This window comes from Mytilus galloprovincialis, chromosome 11, assembly GCF_965363235.1.
Source record: "Mytilus galloprovincialis chromosome 11, xbMytGall1.hap1.1, whole genome shotgun sequence".
NCBI classification, from domain to species: Eukaryota; Metazoa; Mollusca; class Bivalvia; order Mytilida; family Mytilidae; genus Mytilus; species Mytilus galloprovincialis.
The window spans coordinates 85,226,553-85,254,210 of record NC_134848.1 but is presented as its reverse complement, the minus strand read 5'-3'; the positions used below and the strand labels follow the sequence as shown (position 1 = coordinate 85,254,210).

Genomic DNA, 27,658 nt, shown 5'->3' with positions numbered 1-27,658 from the left:
AACAGCTTTGCATATAGCTTACAGCAAAAGTATCTATTGACCAAACTCCTGTTGGTAGATTAAGAACTATGTACACATATACATATATAGCGATAATATCATTCAAGTGTGGATACAGATGTTAATTGCAGTTTTGAACCTGTACCAATTTAATGTGGCGTAATATACGCTTACTATAGATAAAGAAGCAGCATAACTAATTGTTGTATTTATTGCTGTATCTAAAATATATTATACAGTATAGTGTGGCGTAACACACGCTTACTGTATTGTACAGGTACTCAGATTTCTCAATTAGAAGTTTCCCAACAGTCCTTAATTATTTGTTGTTCAATTTTTCTTAACCAAACTTTTGACAGTAGCTGTCTTGGATGTACACGGTCAAAGTACAGTTCAAACCTATGCTGCACCTATGCTGCACCCGTCTTGTCACTCTGTGGCGATCACCTTTCCTATACTTTTGTATTAATGTAAGATCAGAGCTAAACTTTGGCGAGTAGGAGATATTGCTCGTGTTAACTTCTCTGATTTTTCTGTTAACACTGACTATTTGTTCTTTTAAGTCTTTTTCGTGTTGATAAAAACTTTGAATCTGATTTTTACTTATTCCGGCAGCCCAATTCCAAATGACAATTGAATATAAAGGTATTTCCAGTATCGTTACCTTAGACACTGGGTGTGCTTTGATGCATTGTGTTATTAGATTAGCTTCGGCTATTATATCGTCTACCACTGAATCGTCATGGGTTCTTAAAGATATGTATCGCCCGTTTTTTTATAGTAAAGTCACATGTACCAGCCCATACATTTACCCATATATTGCCCTCTTCTTGTATTAGGGTGTCTACGGAACTCTCCAGCCACTCTCAACACTCTCTAATTCTAGCACCTTTTCTACAAAACCAAGTGAAATCTCGTTCAGTTGTTGTTGATGCTTGGAATTCTACGTTATACCCCTTACTGTCAGTGATTATAATGGGGGTATAATATTTAGTCCCATTGGGGGGAAAGCCTGCTCCTTTGCAGAAATTTGGTTAATTGTCTTTAAATTAACATGCATGTTGAGATATAATATAGAATATATATGTTTCTGTTTATGGTATTGTAATCAAAGTAGGAAGTAACTTTAAGTTGTTTTGAAGTTCGCGGACAGGAAGTGCACTGACCCCGCGAAAGTCAAATTGAGTTGTGTGATATTCGTCTCAACTGCTTTTATTTCAGATAAAAAATGTATATATATTGGTTTGTTTTGTAGTTTTTCATAATTTTATTTTTATGTTCAATTGCACAACACAAAAATCATAGAATATTCCCTGCACCAAAAAAATGTGCCACCCACAACCGGAAGTCACGTGTTTCATGCCCATAATTCCATGTTACCCATAATCCCATGTTTAGATCGACTGTGAATAATAACCTTCATCAGATGATAGTGGATGGAAATGTTTTGAAGCTAACAATTTCAATTCTTAAAAACTGTGTTTCTAGGATGTATGAAAGATGGGGCAAGTAAAAGTACACAACACACAATTAAACTCATCATAGATACCAGGAATGAAATTTAATATTTACGCCAGACGCGCGTTTCGTCTACAAAAGACTCATCAGTGACGCTCGAATCAACATATACAACTAAAGATAAAGCAACACGAACCTTACCAAAAAACTGTTATCACCGGGGTGGGGTTTTATAGCTTTGTTAAGACCCATTGACGGCCTTCGGTTGTTATCTGCTCTTCCTTCGTATTGTTGTCTTACTAAATTCTCAATGTAATTCAAGGTGTCGTCACACTTGGTCGTTTTATACTTTGCTCTATGGTTTGTGTTTTCTCATTTTTGTGAGCCAAACATTACCATATAGTTGTTTATATATGCGACTGACACACAAGTGAGAGGTTAAGCGTGCTATAAAATCAGGCTACATAAGAAAATGCTTGTACTAAGTCAAGCATATGCCAGTTGTTATCCATTTGTTTGATGTGTTTGAGCTTTTGATTTTGAAATTTGATTAGGGACTTTTCGTTTTGAATGTTTCTCAGAGTTCAGTATTTTTCTTATTTTACTTGTTATAACCTCTTCCTTTTGGCTCTTGTGATATATACATAGTTGTCTCTTTGACAATCTTATTTTATATTGATTTTGCCACAACATCTTCACCTTAGTGGCTATTTATTCAATCTTAACAATAGCGTGTTTAACATGTTTAACAGTAACAGGCTTTAACAACCTTGATACTTCCTTCTCTTATCCTCTCCAGTGATGTCATCTATCCATTTCACTTGTTTGTTATATTGTACGTCTGCTACAATACCTGCACATTAATGTCTATGTGTTTAATATTCACAGAACCGTGTTCAATCCTCACAGTAACATGCTTCAAAGCAACCATAATATTTGTAAAGTATAACGTTCATTTATGTTTGTTTTAAGTCGCTCCCGTCTGAAGAAAATTTAAAACGGAAAGTACCTAATGAAATGGCAAAATCAAAGGGTAAAACACATCAAACGAATAGACAACAACTGTCATATTCCTGACTTGGTACAAGCATTTTCAAAAGTAGTAAAAGTGGATTGAACCTGGTTTTACAGCGCCAAACCACTCACTTGTACGACAGTCGCGTCAAATTTAATAACAAAACTAACAGACACAATCGGTAATAATGTCACAAATAAAGGTAAAAAGTTTAAAACGGTGGGTCACATTCGTGAAAAACGGAACGGAATTGTAATTACGACATATGGACCATATCCCATATCATACATACCAAATACTCCAAGAAAACATGAAATGAAATTCAAATCTGATAAAATTAACTGTAACGAAATAAAGACAATAACAATCAAAACCAATGAGTAAACAAGGATCACAAAACCAAAGGACATATACATCAACAGTTATAAATAATAATAAAAACGACATGAACTCCACTAAAAACCGGAATGAAATAAGGTGCTCCAGAAGGGTAAGCATTTCCTGCACCGTATACGGCACCCGTCGTGTTATTTCTTGGTTTAATTCGGTAATGATGGAAGATAATTATGTCTGAGGAAGAATAGCAGATATTTTAATGAGATATAGATTAAAATGATAGATTACAGATGATAAGAATATACAGATAATCAAAATAAACAGATAGTCAAAATATAGAGATAATCAAAATATAGAGAAAATCAAAATATACAGATTAAAAAATGCTTTTTGTTATTCATTAATCATGTGTTTCTTTGTCTAATACGTTTTCCTATTTATTTGTATTGTAGTCCTGTAATATTATGTTGTCATTTCTATGTTATATTTAACATTGCCATTAAAGTGCGAGGTTTAGCATGCCACAAAACCAGGTTCAAGCCACCATTTTCTTCTTTAAAAATGTCCTGTACCAAGTCAGGAATATGGCCATTGTTATATTATAGTTCGTTTCTGTGTGTGTTACAATTTAACGTTGCGCCGTTTGTTTTCTCTTATTTTTGAGTGTAAATTGACATTGCGATAAGACGTGTCACGGTACTTGTCTATCCCAAATTCATGTATTTGGTTTTGATGTTATATTTGTTATTCTCGTGGGATTTTGTCTGAAGCTTGGTCCGTTTCTGTGTGTGTTAGTTACATTGTAGTGTTGTGCGTTGTTCTCCTCTTATATTTATGCGTTTCCCTCAGTTTTAGTATGTTACTCCGATTTTGTTTTTTGTCCATGGATTTATGAGTTTGAACAGCGGTATACTACTGTTGCCTTTATTTAAAGTGTGTTAATTATCTATGTTTTGATGTTATGCTATTGTTTCAGAAAAGGTAGAAGGTTTGGTACCATTAAAGAGTTTAATCCCTCTGCAAATGTTTGCACATGTCCTAAGTCAGGAATCTGATGTACAGTTGTTGTCGTTTGTTTATGTAATTAATGTGTGTCTCTCTTTTCTCGGTTTTTCAATATAGATTAGAGCGTTGAATTTGCTGTTTGAATGGTGTTACACTAGTAATGTTTTGGGACCTTTATAGCTTGTTGTTCGGTGTGAGCCAAGGCTCCGTGTTGAATGCTGTACCTTGACCTATAATGGTTAACTTTAATAAATTGTTATTAAGATGGAAAGTTGTCTCATTGGTACTCATACCACATATTCCTATTTCTAGTTCATTAAAATATACAGCCGATTAAAATATACAGATTATGAAAATATGCAGACAATGAAAAAAGAAAAATCACAAAAATAATGAGCTTAGACGAAAATGCAACCGGAAAGTACATAAACACATGTCAAAATCAAATAACAAAACACATAAAAAACAAATGGACAAGAACTGTCATATTCGTGACTTGGTACAGAAATTTTCAAATGTTAAAAATGGTGGATTAAACCTGGTTTTATAGCGCTAACCCTCTCATTTTGATGACAGTCTCATCAAATTCCGTTATATTTACAATGATGCACGAACTAAACAGACATAATAAATTAAATAGTCAAAATATGAGTACAGCAGTCATGATCGTGTAACAATTTTAAAAGGAACAATTTAATAGAACACAAAACCATCTATCTACAAACACATTCGTTGATTCGCGTGTCTGACGTCAGAAAATTGTATACGTCACATATATTTGTCGTTCAATGTTTATACAAACAATTTTAAATTTTCACATAGACAATGTTAGCATACAGGGATAACAAATCAAAAGTATGTAAGAATTAATTTCAAAAATAGACAGAGATTTAAAATAGTCAAAAAGTTATGTAGAATTTATAAGAATCCGCAAATAATTCGTTTGACTACGCGATTGAATAATTTTGACGTTTGTGGTTCAATGTATTTTGTAATACATAATAGAAAAAAGTGAAATAGAAATATATCACAATAACATGAAATAGAACAATATCATTCTGACGGGATCTTTTAAAGTTCAGAGTCACATTGTAAGAATTTCAGAAACACAAAAAGTCGCATATACAAAACACACCAGCAAAAAATGAAAGACAATACAAACACATTGACGGGATACTTAGGTACCGAGCCACGATAAATGGATATCACATAAATCAATCCAACAGTAAAAGTTAAAATAATAATAATAGAACAAAGAACAATAAAAAAAAGTTGTTAAGATGACGAACAACATCATTACGTAGAATCTATACATCAAGACCATCAGGTATTATTTGTGAAGTTCCGGAGCACCTGAGATCACCCCTAGTTTTTTGTTGGGGTTACCTTTATTGTTTAGTTTTCTATGTTGTGTCGTGTGTGGTGTTGTTTGTTTGTCTTTTTCATTTTTAGCCATGGCGTTGTCTGTTTGTTTTAGATTTATGAGTTTGACTGTCCCTTTGGTATCTTTCGTCCCTCTTTTGATACGGAATATTCATCAACAAGGTATTGGTACTTTCCAATGAACTTTTTATAGAAAAGGACGAGACGTTCTTTGATATACATCTGGTTCATCAACTTTCTATCCAGACACTGATGACGTTTAACAAAGTCTGAGTAGGAGCTGCAAACTCTTGAATATCGACAAATTGGGAAATATATATCCCATATGCAGGTGAAGTTGGTATTTTGCTACTAAGGTGGGGGAAATTTATAATTTTAAAAATCAAAATCGTCTCGTCTGTCATATATTCAGGTAATGAGATGACTGTGTTAGTCAAATTCGAGATATAAGTCTGAAAATGAGGCGGAGGAAGCCGTGTATGTTGTTTCTTCAATTTCTAGTTCTGGGGGATATAATATTGGAACCCAATCAGAAAAGTTCGGATTTTTTATGGAAAGAACATCATCAATATATCTAAAAGTGAAATTAAATAATCTGGCATCTTTGATCTTCTTGTTTTTGAAAAGTGTCTGAAGGAACTCCGATTCATATGAAAATAAATAGAGGTATATAAGAAGAGGCGCACAGTTTGTTCCCATAGGAATGCTGACAATTTGTTTTGTTTGAAAAGTCTACCTCCAAACTCAACAAATATGTTGTCGATAAGAAACTCCAGCATACTGACTACTTGTTCTTCAGTGTAGCATGTTTAACTTTTTGTTTGTCACTTTTAACGAAATATAACTTATGAAACTCCAAAGTAAAAACTTTTTAGCGTATGCTACCATTTTTATGTTGAAAGGCATTGTGTATAATTTCTTTTAGGCGATTTTTCAATTTCACATGGGGAATGGTGATGTACAGGGTTGAACAATCAAAAGTTTCAATAGAATAAATTTCTGAAAAAGACCGTGATTTAAAATTGTCTAGTTGTTTTTTAGAATCCACATATGGTTAATACCACTAAGCGAGTAAACAGTTTCACAGTAGTATTTCGGAAGACCCTTTTTTCACTGCGGACAGAATTTTAGTTAATCTAATGGACAATTCTTTAGTGGAACATGGAAATGAGCCAGCAATGTACCGTTGTTTGTACAGAATATTATGAAGCTTTGGTATTCAATACAAAGAAGGTAAGTCTTCCGATTTGGTGATCAATGTAATGTTTATTGAAGCCATGAAGTACTAATGATTTGCTAAAATCTCATCCTTGTCAAATGATGTGTCTTTGTATGTGGGATTACCTGAGTGCTCCTTTATACCTAATTCTTTTACAAGACATTCGTAGTAATACGATTTATATACAAACACAATATTATTTGAAGCTTTGTCCACAAGAACAACAACATACTTATCATGAAGAGATGATAGACATTTCATGTCCTCTTTGTCTCTGAAAACGGACTTTGGTCGATCGTTCACACATATACAGATAGTGAAACGATAGAAAAAATAAACAAAATACAGATAATGAAAATATACAGATAATGAAAATATACAGATAATGAAAGTATACAAATAATGAATATCTACAGATAATGAAAATCTACAGAAAATGAAAATATACAGATAATGAAAATATACAGATAATAAAAAAAAAACCAGATAATGAAAATGTAAAGATAACTAGATTTGCCATTGCAAGCAATATTGGATGTCACCCTTCCCCCTATTGCCACTGAGTGGCAGCCATTTCAAAAACTAAACAGTGACTGCACATATATGCATGGCAATTCTTTCTACAAATTTTCAGAACATTTGAAGCATTTTGAAACTTAAACAAAAAAAGATTTTTTTTATGTTTCCATGGCAACGGCAGCCTTTTTGTGTCAATTTGTGCTTTCTAACATGACAGTCAACATAATTGTAAAGCTTTATTAATTTTGAAGCATTTTCATTTTTTTGAAATTTTTGCAGTTGTATCCATTAACATAGAAGTTCCAATGATTGTCAAAATCATTCAAAACCTGTATATAGTGTAAACCTATATTGTATAAAAATTTAATGATTCTTAGTTAAAGCATATGAAAATTATTCACCAAATCCTGATGTTTTTGGAGCATTTTGACCTATTTTGCATTGTTTCCATGACAACAGCAGACATTTTGGAAATTCCAACGCCAAAGTCCACATCTACCAATGCTGCTCATCGTTACTGTGAAGTTTCATAAAATTTGGAGCATTTCCATATTTTGGAAATTTTTGAAGTAGTATCCATGGCTACATAGCAGTTTCAATGAATGCCAACATTACCTAAAACCAGTATATAGTAGGCACCTACATTTTGTTAAAATCTAAAAATTCTAAGCTTAGGCATTCTCAAATAATTCAACGAACTCCAAAATTATATTTTTTCACCATTTTTCAGTTTCCATGGTGATGGCAACCATTTTTAAGTTCCAAAGTTGCACTTCAACTGGAAAGTCAGGGTTCCTTGTTATAGTGCATTCAGATTGGTTCCTTTGGCTCCGAGAAAACTGCCGGACAAAATTAGGTGGAAGAAAAATAATAATAATAATAATAGGGAAAAAGAAACAGAGGAAAAGCAATATGTCACCCGACATTGTCGATCGGGTGACATAATAATAGGGAAAAAAACCCAGAGGAAAAGCAATATGTCACCCGACATTGTCGATCGGGTGACATAATGACAATATATAGATAATGAAAATATACAGATGATGAAAATATATAGATAAGGAAAATGTACAGATAATGAAAATATACAGATAATGAAAACATACAGATAATGAAAAAAAAAAACAGATAATGAAAATATACAAATAATGAAAATATACATATAAAGAAAATATATAGATAATGAAAATATACAGATAATGAAAATATAGAGATAAAGAAAATGTACAGATAATGAAAATATACAGATAATGAAAATATACAGATAATGAAAAAAACCAACAGATAATGAAAATACACAGATAGTGAAAATATACATATAATGAAAATATACAGATAATGAAAATATATAGATAATGAAAATGTACAGATAAATACACGAATTAAGTGGTATTAAATGTAAACAAAGTATTCATAATATTACAGTATTTTACAGTAATAACGTGTGATTAGTTTAAAGATCCACATTGAATCTAGCAAGATTGAGTTAATTACTTAGTTTTCTGTCAACGATTGTCTCTTCTGTGAATTTTTAGTTTTTAAACAAGAACTAAGTTAACACTTTGACAAGATGTTGTGAAACTTTGACGATACGTTGTGAAATTTTGACGATACTTTGTGAAACTTTGACGAGTCGTTGTGAAACTTTGACGATTCCTTGTTGATTCCATCTCATGTATTTTATCTTGTCTCTGTATAAAATGAAGTATTAACAGTTTTTATTACAGATTTAAAGTTTGAGAACATCATATAATGTGAAAATTCGACTAGTTTTAATTGAAAATGAATGGGATGATATTACGTATGAACATTGATGCATTACGAATGGGATTATAAAAAGTAATAAGCAATAAGTGATATGATAAAATGAAATCAATACTGACCCTTTGATAACAACAGGGAACACCACTGAGCAATAACGTAAATGATGCTACCCCTCTTGGAAGACCTTAGTACTCCACTGAATAATGCATGGTATGATATAATGTCAAATATGCTTACCCTTTCGGAACACATTTATTTAGTATACCACTAGATATTGAATGCCATGATACATTGTAATCAATACCAATGCCGACTCTTTTTGAATACCTTAGTAATCCCGCTGCAAATGTTTGCACCCGTCCTATGTTAGAAATCTGATGTACAGTAGTTGTCGCTTGTTTATGTAATTTATACGTGTTTCTCGTTTCTCGCTTTTTTTTATTGTATATAGATTATACCGTTGGTTTTCCCGTTTGAATGGTTTTACACTATTAATTTTGGGGCCCTTTATAGCTTGTTTTTCGGTGTGAGCCCAGGCTCTGTGTTGAAGGCCGTACATTTACATATAATGGTACTTTACTTTTTTTAAATTGTTATTTGGATGGAGAGTTGTCTCATTGACACTCACACCACATATTCCTATATCTACTTAGTACACCACTTTTATCAGGCAGGTATTTTCCTCTTGTTTGAAAGATTTTGTCTTTTTGGTATCAATGTTGCCCAAGGTTCAATAACGTTCGTATAATTGATACTTTGTACGACATATAGTCTTGATGGGACGTTGTCATTGACAATCATGTCATATCATCTAATTTGTATCTTAACAACATGGTTGTGTTTGTTAAAATAAGGAAATACATAATTTTTACTATTACGTTAAATACATCTATTTAGATAGAAGAAGATGTGGTATGAGTTCCCATGAGACAACTCTCCATCTAAGTCACTATCTAATGTTTACTATATCCCTTAATACATGTAATTCACTTAGTCATTTGATATTGGTAATTCTTCAAATTTCTAAAATGCATAAAAATGTGTTGAAGAAAAAGGGTGTAGTCCTACCACCAACTGATATATTTACTTTTAACTTACTATCTTTTAGTTCATTTAAAGCAACCATTAATAGTTGATATATCTCTGCTAGCGACTGTTGTGTTTTCTATTTTATCTGCCAGTTCTGCATACACAGAGTCTTTTCTTAGAGCTTTGAGAAATTCAATAAATGCATTTTCACTTCCATGTAAAAGTATGTCCATTAATTTCCTGTTCTTTTGTATCTGTGCGGGACAAGCATTTATCATTTGGCTTTCAGCTATGGTCAACACATCACGTGATATCAGATGATCGACTATTTGTTCATGCTGTATGCTGTCAATTATGTTTGAGTAGTTCTTTTGTAGACGAACTTTATACATCGGAACAGTCCAATTTGACAACCCTACAAAAGTTTTCCAATTTCCAATTATTGCCACGTCTTCTTTTATATCTTGTTTAAACTCCAGCATACTGACTACTTGTTCTTCAGTGTAGCATGTTTAACTTTTTGTTTGTCACTTTTAACGAAATATAACTTATGAAACTCCAAAGTAAAAACTTTTTAGCGTATGCTACCATTTTTATGTTGAAAGGCATTGTGTATAATTTCTTTTAGGCGATTTTTCAATTTCACATGGGGAATGGTGATGTACAGGGTTGAACAATCAAAAGTTTCAATAGAATAAATTTCTGAAAAAGACCGTGATTTAAAATTGTCTAGTTGTTTTTTAGAATCCACATATGGTTAATACCACTAAGCGAGTAAACAGTTTCACAGTAGTATTTCGGAAGACCCTTTTTTCACTGCGGACAGAATTTTAGTTAATCTAATGGACAATTCTTTAGTGGAACATGGAAATGAGCCAGCAATGTACCGTTGTTTGTACAGAATATTATGAAGCTTTGGTATTCAATACAAAGAAGGTAAGTCTTCCGATTTGGTGATCAATGTAATGTTTATTGAAGCCATGAAGTACTAATGATTTGCTAAAATCTCATCCTTGTCAAATGATCGGGTGACATAATAATAGGGAAAAAAACCCAGAGGAAAAGCAATATGTCACCCGACATTGTCGATCGGGTGACATAATGACAATATATAGATAATGAAAATATACAGATGATGAAAATATATAGATAAGGAAAATGTACAGATAATGAAAATATACAGATAATGAAAACATACAGATAATGAAAAAAAAAAACAGATAATGAAAATATACAAATAATGAAAATATACATATAAAGAAAATATATAGATAATGAAAATATACAGATAATGAAAATATAGAGATAAAGAAAATGTACAGATAATGAAAATATACAGATAATGAAAATATACAGATAATGAAAAAAACCAACAGATAATGAAAATACACAGATAGTGAAAATATACATATAATGAAAATATACAGATAATGAAAATATATAGATAATGAAAATGTACAGATAAATACACGAATTAAGTGGTATTAAATGTAAACAAAGTATTCATAATATTACAGTATTTTACAGTAATAACGTGTGATTAGTTTAAAGATCCACATTGAATCTAGCAAGATTGAGTTAATTACTTAGTTTTCTGTCAACGATTGTCTCTTCTGTGAATTTTTAGTTTTTAAACAAGAACTAAGTTAACACTTTGACAAGATGTTGTGAAACTTTGACGATACGTTGTGAAATTTTGACGATACTTTGTGAAACTTTGACGAGTCGTTGTGAAACTTTGACGATTCCTTGTTGATTCCATCTCATGTATTTTATCTTGTCTCTGTATAAAATGAAGTATTAACAGTTTTTATTACAGATTTAAAGTTTGAGAACATCATATAATGTGAAAATTCGACTAGTTTTAATTGAAAATGAATGGGATGATATTACGTATGAACATTGATGCATTACGAATGGGATTATAAAAAGTAATAAGCAATAAGTGATATGATAAAATGAAATCAATACTGACCCTTTGATAACAACAGGGAACACCACTGAGCAATAACGTAAATGATGCTACCCCTCTTGGAACACCTTAGTACTCCACTGAATAATGCATGGTATGATATAATGTCAAATATGCTTACCCTTTCGGAACACATTTATTTAGTATACCACTAGATATTGAATGGCATGATACATTGTAATCAATACCAATGCCGACTCTTTTTGAATACCTTAGTAATCCCGCTGCAAATGTTTGCACCCGTCCTATGTTAGAAATCTGATGTACAGTAGTTGTCGCTTGTTTATGTAATTTATACGTGTTTCTCGTTTCTCGCTTTTTTTTATTGTATATAGATTATACCGTTGGTTTTCCCGTTTGAATGGTTTTACACTATTAATTTTGGGGCCCTTTATAGCTTGTTTTTCGGTGTGAGCCCAGGCTCTGTGTTGAAGGCCGTACATTTACATATAATGGTACTTTACTTTTTTTAAATTGTTATTTGGATGGAGAGTTGTCTCATTGACACTCACACCACATATTCCTATATCTACTTAGTACACCACTTTTATCAGGCAGGTATTTTCCTCTTGTTTGAAAGATTTTGTCTTTTTGGTATCAATGTTGCCCAAGGTTCAATAACGTTCGTATAATTGATACTTTGTACGACATATAGTCTTGATGGGACGTTGTCATTGACAATCATGTCATATCATCTAATTTGTATCTTAACAACATGGTTGTGTTTGTTAAAATAAGGAAATACATAATTTTTACTATTACGTTAAATACATCTATTTAGATAGAAGAAGATGTGGTATGAGTTCCCATGAGACAACTCTCCATCTAAGTCACTATCTAATGTTTACTATATCCCTTAATACATGTAATTCACTTAGTCATTTGATATTGGTAATTCTTCAAATTTCTAAAATGCATAAAAATGTGTTGAAGAAAAAGGGTGTAGTCCTACCACCAACTGATATATTTACTTTTAACTTACTATCTTTTAGTTCATTTAAAGCAACCATTAATAGTTGATATATCTCTGCTAGCGACTGTTGTGTTTTCTATTTTATCTGCCAGTTCTGCATACACAGAGTCTTTTCTTAGAGCTTTGAGAAATTCAATAAATGCATTTTCACTTCCATGTAAAAGTATGTCCATTAATTTCCTGTTCTTTTGTATCTGTGCGGGACAAGCATTTATCATTTGGCTTTCAGCTATGGTCAACACATCACGTGATATCAGATGATCGACTATTTGTTCATGCTGTATGCTGTCAATTATGTTTGAGTAGTTCTTTTGTAGACGAACTTTATACATCGGAACAGTCCAATTTGACAACCCTACAAAAGTTTTCCAATTTCCAATTATTGCCACGTCTTCTTTTATATCTTGTTTAAACTTGCAATACATACATACGAGAAATCCAGCGTTATACTGCATTTGGTAAACTAATGGGTAAAAAACTGCATGCATTCTGACAGATGGAAAGTGACGCTTTCAATGGAAATGTATACCGAACAATAAAATTGAGAATGGAAACGGGGAGTGTATCAAAGAGACAAATTAACAGATAACAGCAATAATATCCGATTACAATTTATTTGAAAGGATATAATTCACTGTAAATGACTTAGGCATCTGAATAAGAGCAAAGTCATGTATCCAACATTTGGTGGTGGCGAACTAATAAGATGATTTGGTATTCTTCATATTAAAGAAACATATTTAATCAAGTTTGTATTCGTTTTGTTTTGTGACTTGACCTTAACAATACTAGTAAACTTCGATCTGGTAACTTGACCAATTTGATTTTTACTCATCAGATAAACATTTGGTTTCCTTTTAATACAACTACGTAACAGTGTAACAACAACACAGACCAAGTAATTGCAATAGCTCATATAAACAATAGTTCATGATGCAAACTGAAATGAATGAAGGTCAGATTTCAACTTATCGTTATTGAATTGTCCTTACAACAATATCATTTCAACGTGCACATTTGTTATAATGTTTTTTACATTACTGCCAAAATAGAAATATGGATATAATTCAGTGCATTAACCAAACCAGACTATATTTCAAATTTTGTGTTTTTATTTTCATCAACAAAACATTCCGGTCTCACCTTTATTTTCTATGTTTCCAGTTTGTACTATATCTGCACTTGAGCCTTCTTTCTGTCCATCACTCTTTAGTTCATTAGCTAGATCTGGGTATCCACTTGTTCGTAGTGCATCAATAAACACAGTATACGTAGGTTCTCCCCTTTTAATAACTTCACGAAGCAAGGCTTTATTCTGATCATCTTGTCCAGCATGATGCTCAATGCGACGTCTGTCATCTGATGATATCACCAAATGTGTCATCATATAATCTAAAATATGACTGATTTGAATGTCATGTATGATTCTCTCTGAAATTAGATGAATGCAATTACAATATCATTACTATTTTCATTGTTATTATAGTTTGTTTTAGCGCATGCACAGGTTTATGTTGCTAATATAATATATCACCTTGAGACATTACGTACCACTAAATGTGTGTTCGTCATGCTCAACAAGGAAGCAGTCAATAGTTTTAGCAGGAACAGATTATATCTTGATTGTCAGATGTAAACATGTTCATTTTTGTTCGTGTAATATTTCACAAAAGAAAATGTACATGTATTTGTTGTGATATGATTTTTGTTTTACTTTTGTTATGAATTTTCTTTTGTATATGAAGTTGGCTATTTTTCTCTCGACTCGGTTATTTATAGACTACACGTTTTGATAAGGCTTGAGTGTATATGCCAAACATAGAAGAAACTAATCTGAACATTTATAACACAGACAGTTAGCTGATGCATGAATCACAAAAAAAGAATGTTATTTTATTACACATCAATTCATGTGTTCAAATACTTTAGAGTAAGTACAATACATGTAAAATGATATCTAGAAATGAAATATTTTATCTAATTGCACCCACCTCTAACATGTTCATCTATTTCTATGTCCATTTGTCCCCCTAATTCTTCATCGTAAGTTAAGTATGACAAAACACTTGACAATTCAAGGCGATGAAGAGCCTTCCCTAAAACTTCAAATGTAGCTTCTGGAAACTTAATCCATCGTTTGAGAACCTCTTCTGTTTGACCATGAAGATTGGTCACATGATTGCTTTCAATCTTTTGCATCTCAACAACAGAAAGTCCCAGTTCTATTCCAAGCTGGAAAGTTTGACTACCGATATGGTCAGGCAGTTGCTGTACATTTGAACTTGATGGTCGAAAACGTAACTTGTCTCTTGGTTGGTCTGAATTAAAAATGGCAAGTGTTATCAAAATTACAGGCCTTCATGTTATTCCTTCATAGTGTCGTAATATGGGGACGAAGACCCCAATAACAGTGGAAAAATCAATAAATTTTCATTGTACTAATGAACTCAAAATCGTTCAATTTTTTTATTTCATGTTTTGAATTCCCGCATTTGCGCAGAAATCTACAATGTGCTTCTTTTTTCCAGTCTCGTTTGTATAAAATAGGAAGGAACGCAATACCAATTTCATTTTTAATAATTCCTTGATATGGAAAAACGTTACCTGATGATAGCGTTTCTTTGTTTACATTGCATATTACGTCATAACTTAAATAACGTCACAATAAAATCCCTAACAACTGAAACAAAATCGGAAACGTTACGGTATTTCCGTTTCTTTTTTTTTTACAAATATTTAAGTTACAAAAAAATAATTCATTCAGACTTCGTCCCCATTTACTGGTCATGCCTGCCTCATATAAAGATTGGATGGCAAATGCGACTTTGCATGTTACCTATAGAACAAAGAGGCATTAGGATTAATTTATCGTGGAAGGAAGAGAAGCGACACACAAAATGAGGTCTTCTCGTTTGATATGGGGACGAAGTTCCCAATTGCGGTAGAAAAATCAATAAAAAAAAAATCAAAATTTCTGGAATATTTTCCGAATTTTTCATTCTACTAATGAGCTCAAAATCGTTAACTTTTTTTCAGATCTACTTCCTGTTCCGGTCTTGTTTGCATGAAACTTTGGATAAAATGTATGTTGATCAACATATCAACAAATGTAGCCTATATGAAAGAATTCAACACCCAATATTTTTTAATAATTGTTTGAAATGAAAAAAACGATACCTGATAACAGTGTTTCTTTGTTTACATTGAATATGACGTCATAACTTAAATAACGTCACAACTAAAATCCCTAACAACAGAACCAAAATCGGAAACGTTACGGTATTTCCGTTTCTTTTATCAACATATAAAAAAAAAATAATACGAACTTCGTCCCCATTCACAGGTAATGCCTGCCTCATATTATGGGGACGAAGTCCCCAATAACAGTAGAAAAATCATATATATATATATATGTATCAGTCTAGTATAAAATAGGAAGGAACGCAAACCAATTTCATTTTTAATAATTCCTTGATATGAAAAAAACGTTACCTGATGATAGCGTTTCTTTGTTTACATTTCATATGACGTCATAACTTAAATAACGTCACAACTAACATTCCTAACAACAGAACCAAAATCGGAAACGTTACGGTATTTCCGTTTCTTTTTTTTTACAAATATTTAAGTTACAAAAAACGGTATTTCCGTTGATTTTCTTAAACAAACATTTAAGTTACAAAAAAAAAATCATACAGACTTCGTCCCCATTTACAGATAATGCCTGCCTCATATTATTTTTTGTTGAACTGTCATGTCATATTATGTCACATATACTGTTATCGGACAGTTATGTCATCATAATATCTTTGTTAAAATGTAATGTCATCATATTATGTCACATATACTTTTATCTGACAGTTATGTCATCATAATATTTTTTGTTGAACTGTAATGTCATCATATTATGTCACATATACTTTTATCGGACAGTTATGTCATTATAATATTTTTGTTGAAATGTAATGTCATATTATTATGTCACATTTACTTTTATCGGACAGTTATGTCATTATAATATTTTTGTTGAAATGTAATGTCATCATATTATGTCACATATACTTTTAACGGACAGTTATGTCATCATACTATTTTTGTTGAACTGTAAAGTCATCATATTATGTCACATTTACTTTTATCGGACAGTTATGTCATCCTAATATTTTTGTTAAATTGTAATGTCATCATATTATGTCCCATATACTTTTATCGGACAGTTATGTCATCATGATATTTTTGTTGAACTGTAATGTCATCATATTATGTCACATATACTTTTATCTGACAGTTATGACATTATAATATTTTTGTTGAACTGTAATGTCATCATATTATGTCCCCTATACTTTTATCGGACAGTTATGTCATCATAATATTTTTGTTGAACTGTAATGTCATCATATTATGTCCCATATACTTTTATCTGACAGTTATGACATTATAATATTTTTGTTATACTGTAAAGTCATCATATTATGTCCCATATACTTTTATCGGACAGTTATGTCATCATAATATTTTTGTTAAAATGTAATGTCATCATATTATGTCACATATACTTTTATCGGACAGTTATGACATAATATTTTTGTTAAAATGTAATGTCATCATATTATGTCACATATACTTTTATCGGACAGTTATGACATAATATTTTTGTTAAAATGTAATGTCATCATATTATGTCCCATATACTTTTATCGGACAGTTATGACATCATGATATTTTTGTTGAACTGTAATGTCATCATATTATGTCCCATATACTTTTATCGGACAGTTATGTCATCATAATATTTTTGTTGAATTGTAATGTCATCATATTATGTCCCATATACTTTTATCGGACAGTTATGTCATCATAATATTTTTGTTGAACTGTAATGTCATCATATTATGTCCCATATACTTTTATCGGACAGTTATGACATCATAATATTTTTGTTGAACTGTAATGTCATCATATTATGTCTCATATACTTTTATCGGACAGTTATGTCATCATAATATTTTTGTTAAAATGTAATGTCATCATATTATGTCCCATATATTTTTATCGGACAGTTATGACATCATAATATTTTTGTTGAACTGTAATGTCATCATATTATGTCAAATATATTTTTATCGGACAGTTATGTCATCATAATATTTTTGTTGAACTGTAATGTCATCATTTTATGTCCCATATACTTTTATCGGACAGTTATGTCATCATAATATCTTTGTTAAAATGTAATGTCATCATATTATGTCACATATACTTTTATCTGACAGTTATGTCATCATAATATTTTTTGTTGAACTGTAATGTCATCATATTATGTCACATATACTTTTATCGGACAGTTATGTCATTATAATATTTTTGTTGAAATGTAATGTCATATTATTATGTCACATTTACTTTTATCGGACAGTTATGTCATTATAATATTTTTGTTGAAATGTAATGTCATCATATTATGTCACATATACTTTTAACGGACAGTTATGTCATCATACTATTTTTGTTGAACTGTAAAGTCATCATATTATGTCACATTTACTTTTATCGGACAGTTATGTCATCATAATATTTTTGTTAAATTGTAATGTCATCATATTATGTCCCATATACTTTTATCGGACAGTTATGTCATCATGATATTTTTGTTGAACTGTAATGTCATCATATTATGTCACATATACTTTTATCTGACAGTTATGACATTATAATATTTTTGTTGAACTGTAATGTCATCATATTATGTCCCCTATACTTTTATCGGACAGTTATGTCATCATAATATTTTTGTTGAACTGTAATGTCATCATATTATGTCCCATATACTTTTATCTGACAGTTATGACATTATAATATTTTTGTTATACTGTAAAGTCATCATATTATGTCCCATATACTTTTATCGGACAGTTATGTCATCATAATATTTTTGTTAAAATGTTATGTCATCATATTATGTCACATATACTTTTATCGGACAGTTATGACATAATATTTTTGTTAAAATGTAATGTCATCATATTATGTCACATATACTTTTATCGGACAGTTATGACATAATATTTTTGTTAAAATGTAATGTCATCATATTATGTCCCATATACTTTTATCGGACAGTTATGACATCATGATATTTTTGTTGAACTATAATGTCATCATATTATGTCCCATATACTTTTATCGGACAGTTATGTCATCATAATATTTTTGTTGAATTGTAATGTCATCATATTATGTCCCATATACTTTTATCGGACAGTTATGTCATCATAATATTTTTGTTGAACTGTAATGTCATCATATTATGTCCCATATACTTTTATCGGACAGTTATGACATCATAATATTTTTGTTGAACTGTAATGTCATCATATTATGTCTCATATACTTTTATCGGACAGTTATGTCATCATAATATTTTTGTTAAAATGTAATGTCATCATATTATGTCCCATATATTTTTATCGGACAGTTATGACATCATAATATTTTTGTTGAACTGTAATGTCATCATATTATGTCAAATATATTTTTATCGGACAGTTATGTCATCATAATATTTTTGTTGAACTGTAATGTCATCATTTTATGTCCCATATACTTTTATCGGACAGTTATGACATCATAATATTTTTGTTGAACTGTAATGTCATCATATTATGTCCCATATACTTTTATCGGACAGTTATGTCATCATAATATTTTTGTTAAAATGTAATGTCATCATATTATGTCCCATATACTTTTATCGGACAGTTATGACATCATAATATTTTTGTTGAACTGTAATGTCATCATATTATGTCCCATATACTTTTATCGGACAGTTATGACATCATAATATTTTTGTTGAACTGTAATGTCATCATATTATGTCCCATATACTTTTATCGGACAGTTATGTCATCATAATATTTTTGTTAAAATGTAATGTCATCATATTATGTCCCATATACTTTTATCGGACAGTTATGTCATCATAATATTTTTGTTGAACTGTAATGTCATCATATTATGTCCCATATACTTTTATCGGACAGTTATGACATCATAATATTTTTGTTGAACTGTAATGTCATCATATTATGTCTCATATACTTTTTTCGGACAGTTATGTCATCATAATATTTTTGTTAAAATGTAATGTCATCATATTATGTCCCATATACTTTTATCGGACAGTTATGACATCATAATATTTTTGTTGAACTGTAACGTCATCATATTATGTCCCATATATTTTTATCGGACAGTTATGTCATCATAATATTTTTGTCGAACTGTAATGTCATCATATTATGTCCCATATACTTTTATCGGACAGTTATGTAATCATAATATTTTTGTTGAACTGTAATGTCATCATATTATGTCACATATACTTTTATCGGACAGTTATGACATCATAATATTTGTGTTGAACTGTAATGTCATCATATTATGTCCCATATACTTTTATCGGACAGTTATGTCATCATAATATTTTTGTTGAACTGTAACGCCATCATATTATGTCCCATATACTTTTATCGGACAGTTATGTCATCATAATATTTTTGTTGAACTGTAATGTCATCATATTATGTCCCATATACTTTTATCGGACAGTTATGACATCATAATATTTTTGTTGATCTGTAACGTCATCATATTAAGTCCCATATACTTTTATCGGACAGTTATGTCATCATAATATTTTTGGTAAAATGTAATGTCATCATATTATGTCCCATATACTTTTATCGGACAGTTATGTCATCATAATATTTTTGGTAAAATGTAATGTCATCATATTATGTCCCATATACTTTTATCGGACAGTTATGACATCATAATATTTTTGTTAAACTGTAATGTCATCATATTATGTCCCATATACTTTTATCGGACAGTTATGACATCATAATATTTGTGTTGAACTGTAATGTCATCATATTATGTCCCATATACTTTTATCGGACAGTTATGTCATCATAATATTTTTGTTAAACTGTAACGTCATCATATTATGTCCCATATACTTTTATCGGACAGTTATGACATCATAATATTTTTGGTAAAATGTAATGTCATCATATCATGTCCCATATACTTTTATCGGACAGTTATGTCATCATAATATTTTTGTCGAACTGTAATGTCATCATATTATGTCCCATATACTTTTATCGGACAGTTATGACATCATACTATTTTTGTTGAACTGTAATGTCATCATATTATGTCACATATACTTTTATCGGACAGTTATGTCATCATAATATTTTTGTTGAAATGTAATGCCATCATATTATGTCCCATATACTTTTATCGGACAGTTATGTCATCATAATATTTTTGTTGAACTGTAATGTCATCATATTATGTCACATATACTTTTATCGGACAGTTATGTCATCATAATATTTTTGTTGAACTGTAATGTCATCATATTATGTCACATATACTTTTATCGGACAGTTATGTCATCATAATATTTTTGTTGAACTGTAATGTCATCATATTATGTCCCATATACTTTTATCAGACAGTTATGTCATCATAATATTTTTGTTGAACTGTAATGTCATCATTTTATGTCACATATATTTTTATCGGACAGTTATGTCATCATAATATTTTTGTTGAACTGTAATGTCATCATATTATGTCCCATATACTTTTATCAGACAGTTATGTCATCATAATATTTTTGTTGAACTGTAATGTCATCATTTTATGTCACATATATTTTTATCGGACAGTTATGTCATCATAATATTTTCGTTGAACTGTAATGTCATCATAGTATGTCCCATATACTTTTATCGGACAGTTATGACATCATAATATTTTTGTTGAACTGTAAAGTCATCATATTATGTCCCATATATTTTTATCGGACAGTTATGTCATCATAATATTTTTGTTGAACTGTAATGTCATCATTTTATGTCCCATATACTTTTATCGGACAGTTATGACATCATAATATTTTTGTTGAACTGTAATGTCATCATATTATGTCCCATATACTTTTATCGGACAGTTATGTCATCATAATATTTTTGTTGAACTGTAATGTCAACATATTATGTCACATATACTTTTATCGGACAGTTATGTCATCATAATATTTTTGTTAAAATGTAATGTCATCATATTATGTCCCATATACTTTTATCGGACAGTTATGACATCATAATATTTTTGTTGAACTGTAATGTCATCATATTATGTCCCATATACTTTTATCGGACAGTTATGTCATCATAATATTTTTGTTGAACTGTAAAGTCATCATATTATGTCACATATACTTTTAACAGACAGTTATGTCATCATAATATTTTTGTTGAACTGTAAAGTCATCATATTATGTCCCATATACTTTTATCGGACAGTTATGTCATCATAATATTTTTGTTGAACTGTAAAGTCATCATATTATGTCCCATATATTTTTATCGGACAGTTATGTAATCATACTATTTTTGTTGAACTGTAATATCATCATATTATGTCCCATATACTTTTATCGGACAGGTATGACATCATAATATTTTTGTTGAACTGTAATGCCATCATATTATGTCCCATATACTTTTATCGGACAGTTATGTCATCATAATATTTTTGTTGAATTGTAATGTCATCATATTATGTCTCATATACTTTTATCGGACAGTTATGTAATCATAATATTTTTGTTGAACTGTAATGTCATCATATTATGTCCCATATACTTTTATCGGACAGGTATGACATCATAATATTTTTGTTGAACTGTAATGCCATCATATTATGTCCCATATACTTTTATCGGACAGTTATGACATCATAATCTTTTTGTTGAACTGTAACGTCATCATATTATGTCCCATATACTTTTATCGGACAGTTATGACATCATAATATTTTTGTTGAACTGTAATGTCATCATATTATGTCCCATATATTTTTATCGGACAGTTATGTCATCATAATATTTTTGGTAAAATGTAATGTCATCATATTATGTCCCATATATTTTTATCGGACAGTTATGTCATCATAATATTTTTGTTGAACTGTAATGTCATCATATTATGTCCCATATATTTTTATCGGACAGTTATGTCATCATAATATTTTTGTTGAACTGTAATGTCATCATATTATGTCACATATACTTTTATCGGACAGTTATGACATCATAATATTTTTGTTGAACTGTAATGTTATCATATTATGTCCCATATATTTTTATCGGACAGTTATGTCATCATAATATTTTTGTTAAAATGTAATGTCATCATATTATATCCCATATATTTTTAACGGACAGTTATGTCATCATAATATTTTTGTTGAACTGTAATGTCATCATATTATGTCCCATGTACTTTTATCGGACAGTTATGACATCATAATATTTTTGTTGAACTGTAATGTTATCATATTATGTCCCATATATTTTTATCGGACAGTTATGTCATCATAATATTTTTGTTAAAATGTAATGTCATCATATAATGTCTCATTTATTTATATCGGACAGTTGTGTCAGTTATATATTTTTGTTGAACTTTCAGGGCATCATGTTATGACTTACAGATTTTCACCCGACATTTGTGACATAATACTATTTTTTTCTTAAAAACTTTACATTATTTTTGTCTCAACGTCATTACTCTAAGATGACTTTTATAATATGATAAACATTTTTTGGACCAGCATGTAATCGTGGTTTACTCAAACCTGTAGTTCATGGTGTAATTTCTTTTCATCCTATGGTATATACGCGTCTGGCGTATTAAATTATAATCCTGGTACTTTTGATAACTATTATATGTGTGAGACCTTCGTTATAGTTGTGTATGATATTATTGTTCTGACATAGGAGAAAATCTCTTTAAAAAGACCTCATCTACCACTTATAAAGGTGACACAGACTAAATTGAAACAATACACGGACCACTTATTATATGATGGAAGCAAATTTGACAACACACGACTGTTATATTTCTATGACAAGAAATTGATCAATATTTTCTCTGTCATAGTGTTAAAACCAGAAGAGTCAGACTGATCTCAAAACCGGGAAAAAACTAAAATAATAAACCAGCACATTAATTACATAAGATATACAATTAATGTCAACCGTAGTATATCGCTGTCCATTAGTCATAATTAATTCTAGAATATCCGTTTGACTTAATCGTTATTTATCACTCACCTAACTCTTTTTGAAATTCTCTTGATATCTGAAATGACAATTTTAAAATAACTGTTAATACCACCTGTTTACCATGTTTACAACACTTTGAAAATATCAAGCGTAATACAGAAATATTATAATGCAATTAGCTTACAATGGTATTACTGTCTTTTGTCCAAAACAATCTAAAATACATTTAAGTTGGTGATTTGTATCGGATCCTGTAATCATACACTCAGACGTAAGAAGAAGTCGTAATAACTTGTGTATTAGATAGAACTTATCTTTACCTATTGATGTAATCAATGTTTTAGAGATAACCGAGAGATGTGTTCTTCCCCTATCATCAATGTTAATCTCATCTGATAAAAAAAAAAAGATTGTTTCTGTTGATGTATTTATATATCTATTATATTATAATATGGTACTACATAGAGAGCAACCCGACTGTATATTTGTCGATACATGTCACGCAAATCTATATAATATGATTATGAATTATTCAGTGTAAAGTATAACATAGAAAGACTCCATGCTATATTTTTTTCGATTCGTGTCACTTGTTTATATACAATATAATTATGGATTATTCAGTGTAAAGTATAACATAGAAAGACTCCATGTTATATTTTTGTCGATTCGTGTCAGTTGTTTATATACGATATAATTATGGATTATTCAGTGCTATGTATCACATAGAAAGACTCCAGGATATATATTTATCAATTCGATATGTGGTTTCACATAGAGAGCCACCGTGTTATATATTTATCGATTCGTGTTAGTGTTGTGGGTAAGCAATGTATTTGAATCATAGTCAATGTCAAATTAAGACAATGTCAATCTAACAGCATGTTTTATACTATCTAAACAACATAAAAACTGTAGTATCAAATACATCACGTGGATAATAGCCCTACATAAAAGACTCGAAATAATAAAGATTCAAACAACCTGTCTGTAGACTATTGATCAATAAAGAATGAAATAGTTAATGATACACTTCATTCTTCGTTACCAGAGCCAAATATCTTAATGGACAGGAAAACTGCACTAATAAATAAACGTAAAAAAATGGATTTATGCGACGGCATCAAGGCAGAAACTGATTTCATGAATATGTAAAATAACAAGAATACCGAAATTCAGGGAAATATAAAATCAGAAAGAATTTCATAAAATTGTAAAATGTTTAAACACCACAAAGTAATGGAAAACAAGGGTCATATTCCTAACTTGGTACTTGAGTGGCTTCATACAATTCATATATAATGTCATCACAATAGACTTATTTCAAAATGTCAAAATAACAGCAGTTACACTTGCACTTTGAGAATTTTGCACCAGAACCGATGAGTATGAGCACAGAGTTGCAGTAGTATGAAGTAGAGTTTGAATATACGGATTCACAATTTCAAATCATTTTCCAAAGTTTTCTGGAAAATTGTGAGAATAATGAATCACAGCATGGTGGACAGTAAATATCAAATGTATACCTGGCATAGTTTGTGAATGTCAATTTTTGCCTCTTCCAAACTAATCTGTAGCTGCTTAAATGAAGCATATTTAGAACTCTTCTTCCAATCATATAGCGCGTTAAGTTTTATATTAAACCCTTCTCGCTTGTTTGATTCGTTAATAATGTCCCATTGCAGGGCTGGGTCTTTTTCCTTTATCAACATATATATTGTCCTTGTGTCTTCGTGTGTTAGTTTAGATGCTAATCTTCCTAGGTGTTTGTCCTCGGGCTGGCGGTCTAACCATACCTTGTCTAAGCCTGTAAAATTTTGTAACTCAAGTTAACAGTATAAATGTTACAAGAATTATGTTTTTTATGTTCTCTATTGATCGACAGAACCCCAGCATAACTTAAAGAGTGTATACTACCTTCTAATTACATATAAACTATATTCCGTTATTAAAAGATAAAAGCCATCATTGTTTATCTGACATTTTCACATCAGATTAAACTAATGCATTACAAATATATCTATTTTAATGGAATTGCATGAGTTAAAATCTTGTATTGTTGATTGTCTATACTATTAAACGAGAAGACCTCATTGTTTATGTCGCTTCTCTCTTTTCCACAATACATTAATCATCATGCCTCTGTGTCCTATAGGTACTATGCATAGTCGCATTTGTCATTCATTCTTATGACTATTCGGTTGGGGTTATTATTCGAGAAAAACGAAAAAAAGGTGTCCGAATATGGTTTCCGTTACCAAACCATTACCATTATACCTCGGTTTTAACTTGCACCTTATTTTCCTAAGTACTCGGACAGGGTCAGGACAATCATTTTCGTATTTATCTACATGTATACTATGATACATATACTACTATGATATATAGAGACTCTCTTTGTAATATTGCAGTGATCGCAATGGAGAAGAAACTTTAGATTGATAGTTAAAATGTATTTTCAAAGTATACAGAAACGCGAAAATAGTATACAGAAAGGCGAAAATAATGAAATTTAGCAGAAAAAAACAAAGGACTTTGGAAACAAGGGAGAGGGCTTAAACTGTTTCCAAGTACCTATGAATTTTGATATAATTTCTGAAATTCTCCAGATATGAAATCTTTTGCTGAAATTCTCCAGACACAAAATCTCAACAGCTCTTGATGCCCGCGATATCGCAGGTGTTTTCTAGTTGTTTATAAACTAAGATTCTGTTATCAAATATAGTTTCAAGATCATAAGTTTTTCCCTGCTCCTTACATATTTATCGAGCCGATCAGAATAATAAAAAAAAATGCTCATTTAGGGTATAAAACCGATTGGAAGCTGACTTATACTTTTAGCCTCGACGACCTAATTCCTGATCGTTTTGGGTGATCGGCATTGCTATAAACTATTTCGCTATATCTTAAACATAATATTTCTGCAAAAAACTTCAAATAGAGTAGAGATGATAATTTCCAACCCAATTCTCAGTTTTGACGTCTTGCAGATCATATTAAGTGATCGTAATTGGTACGGAGAGTCTCATATTATATACTCTCTGTATTGGTGAATACGACCTTGAAGAGATTGCAATTGAAGGATATTATTTCTAAAAGGGAGTGAACTTAACATAACATCAGTTAACCATTAGTTTCTTATTTAATATTAATGTTCTTCAAATATTGGTAAGAATGATTTTTTAACTATCAACAATCGTATTACGTCATTGCACATCGTGTCTAGTTTCATTGATGCTTATCAGATTATAAATCTCTTATAATGATAGGAGTTGAGGAATTGTAAAATATAACTTATATTTCTTACCAGAACAATCCCGAGGGCATCTGTCGTCCTTTGTAGGTAACTGTAAGATAGGAGTCATAAAACGATTAATTACAGAGACAATGTCTTCACAGTTATCTGATGAAGGTACAAATCTTGTTTTAGTATTGGGGAATTTGGTTTGTTGAAAACAAAATGGGCGGAAGATATGTAGGGATCCATGAAAAATACAACAAAAAAACTCCGACAAATCTAACACAAATAATCGATTGTCTCTGGTGCTCACGAAGGGTTAGCAGTTTCTGCTCCAGATGTAACATCTGCCCTGTCATTATTATAAACAAGAGTGTATAGTCTGAAATGTCTCGCCTACAAAAATACCATTGATTTAATATTGATAGCCCTAAATATTGAGTTCTACTTCAAGTATCAAATTAAACAAGAAAATATTGTCAATGTCAAATAAATCATGCCTGAAATAAGTGTACACGTGCCAATCATTCCACAAACTAAATCTGGTTCACCTAGTGTTCATAGTATACACTATACAGACCACACCATGCGA

General features: G+C 30.8%; 1 protein-coding gene across 1 annotated transcript in view; it reads right to left on the bottom strand.

Annotated features, from left to right (window-relative positions):
* Positions 1 to 11,107: 11,107 nt before the first annotated feature.
* Positions 11,108 to 27,658, bottom strand: part of LOC143052947 (uncharacterized) — a 605,057-nt gene continuing 588,506 nt past the window's right edge. The window contains exons 23-29 of the mRNA XM_076226129.1: positions 27,136 to 27,175; positions 25,355 to 25,635; positions 23,877 to 23,904; positions 14,665 to 14,991; positions 13,817 to 14,104; positions 12,683 to 13,028; positions 11,108 to 11,511 (exon numbers count right to left, since the gene is read on the bottom strand). Coding sequence (XP_076082244.1) covers positions 12,694 to 13,028; positions 13,817 to 14,104; positions 14,665 to 14,991; positions 23,877 to 23,904; positions 25,355 to 25,635; positions 27,136 to 27,175 — 1,299 coding nt within the window. The 3' untranslated portion in view covers positions 11,108 to 11,511; positions 12,683 to 12,693. The remainder of the gene's footprint in view (positions 11,512 to 12,682; positions 13,029 to 13,816; positions 14,105 to 14,664; positions 14,992 to 23,876; positions 23,905 to 25,354; positions 25,636 to 27,135; positions 27,176 to 27,658) is intronic.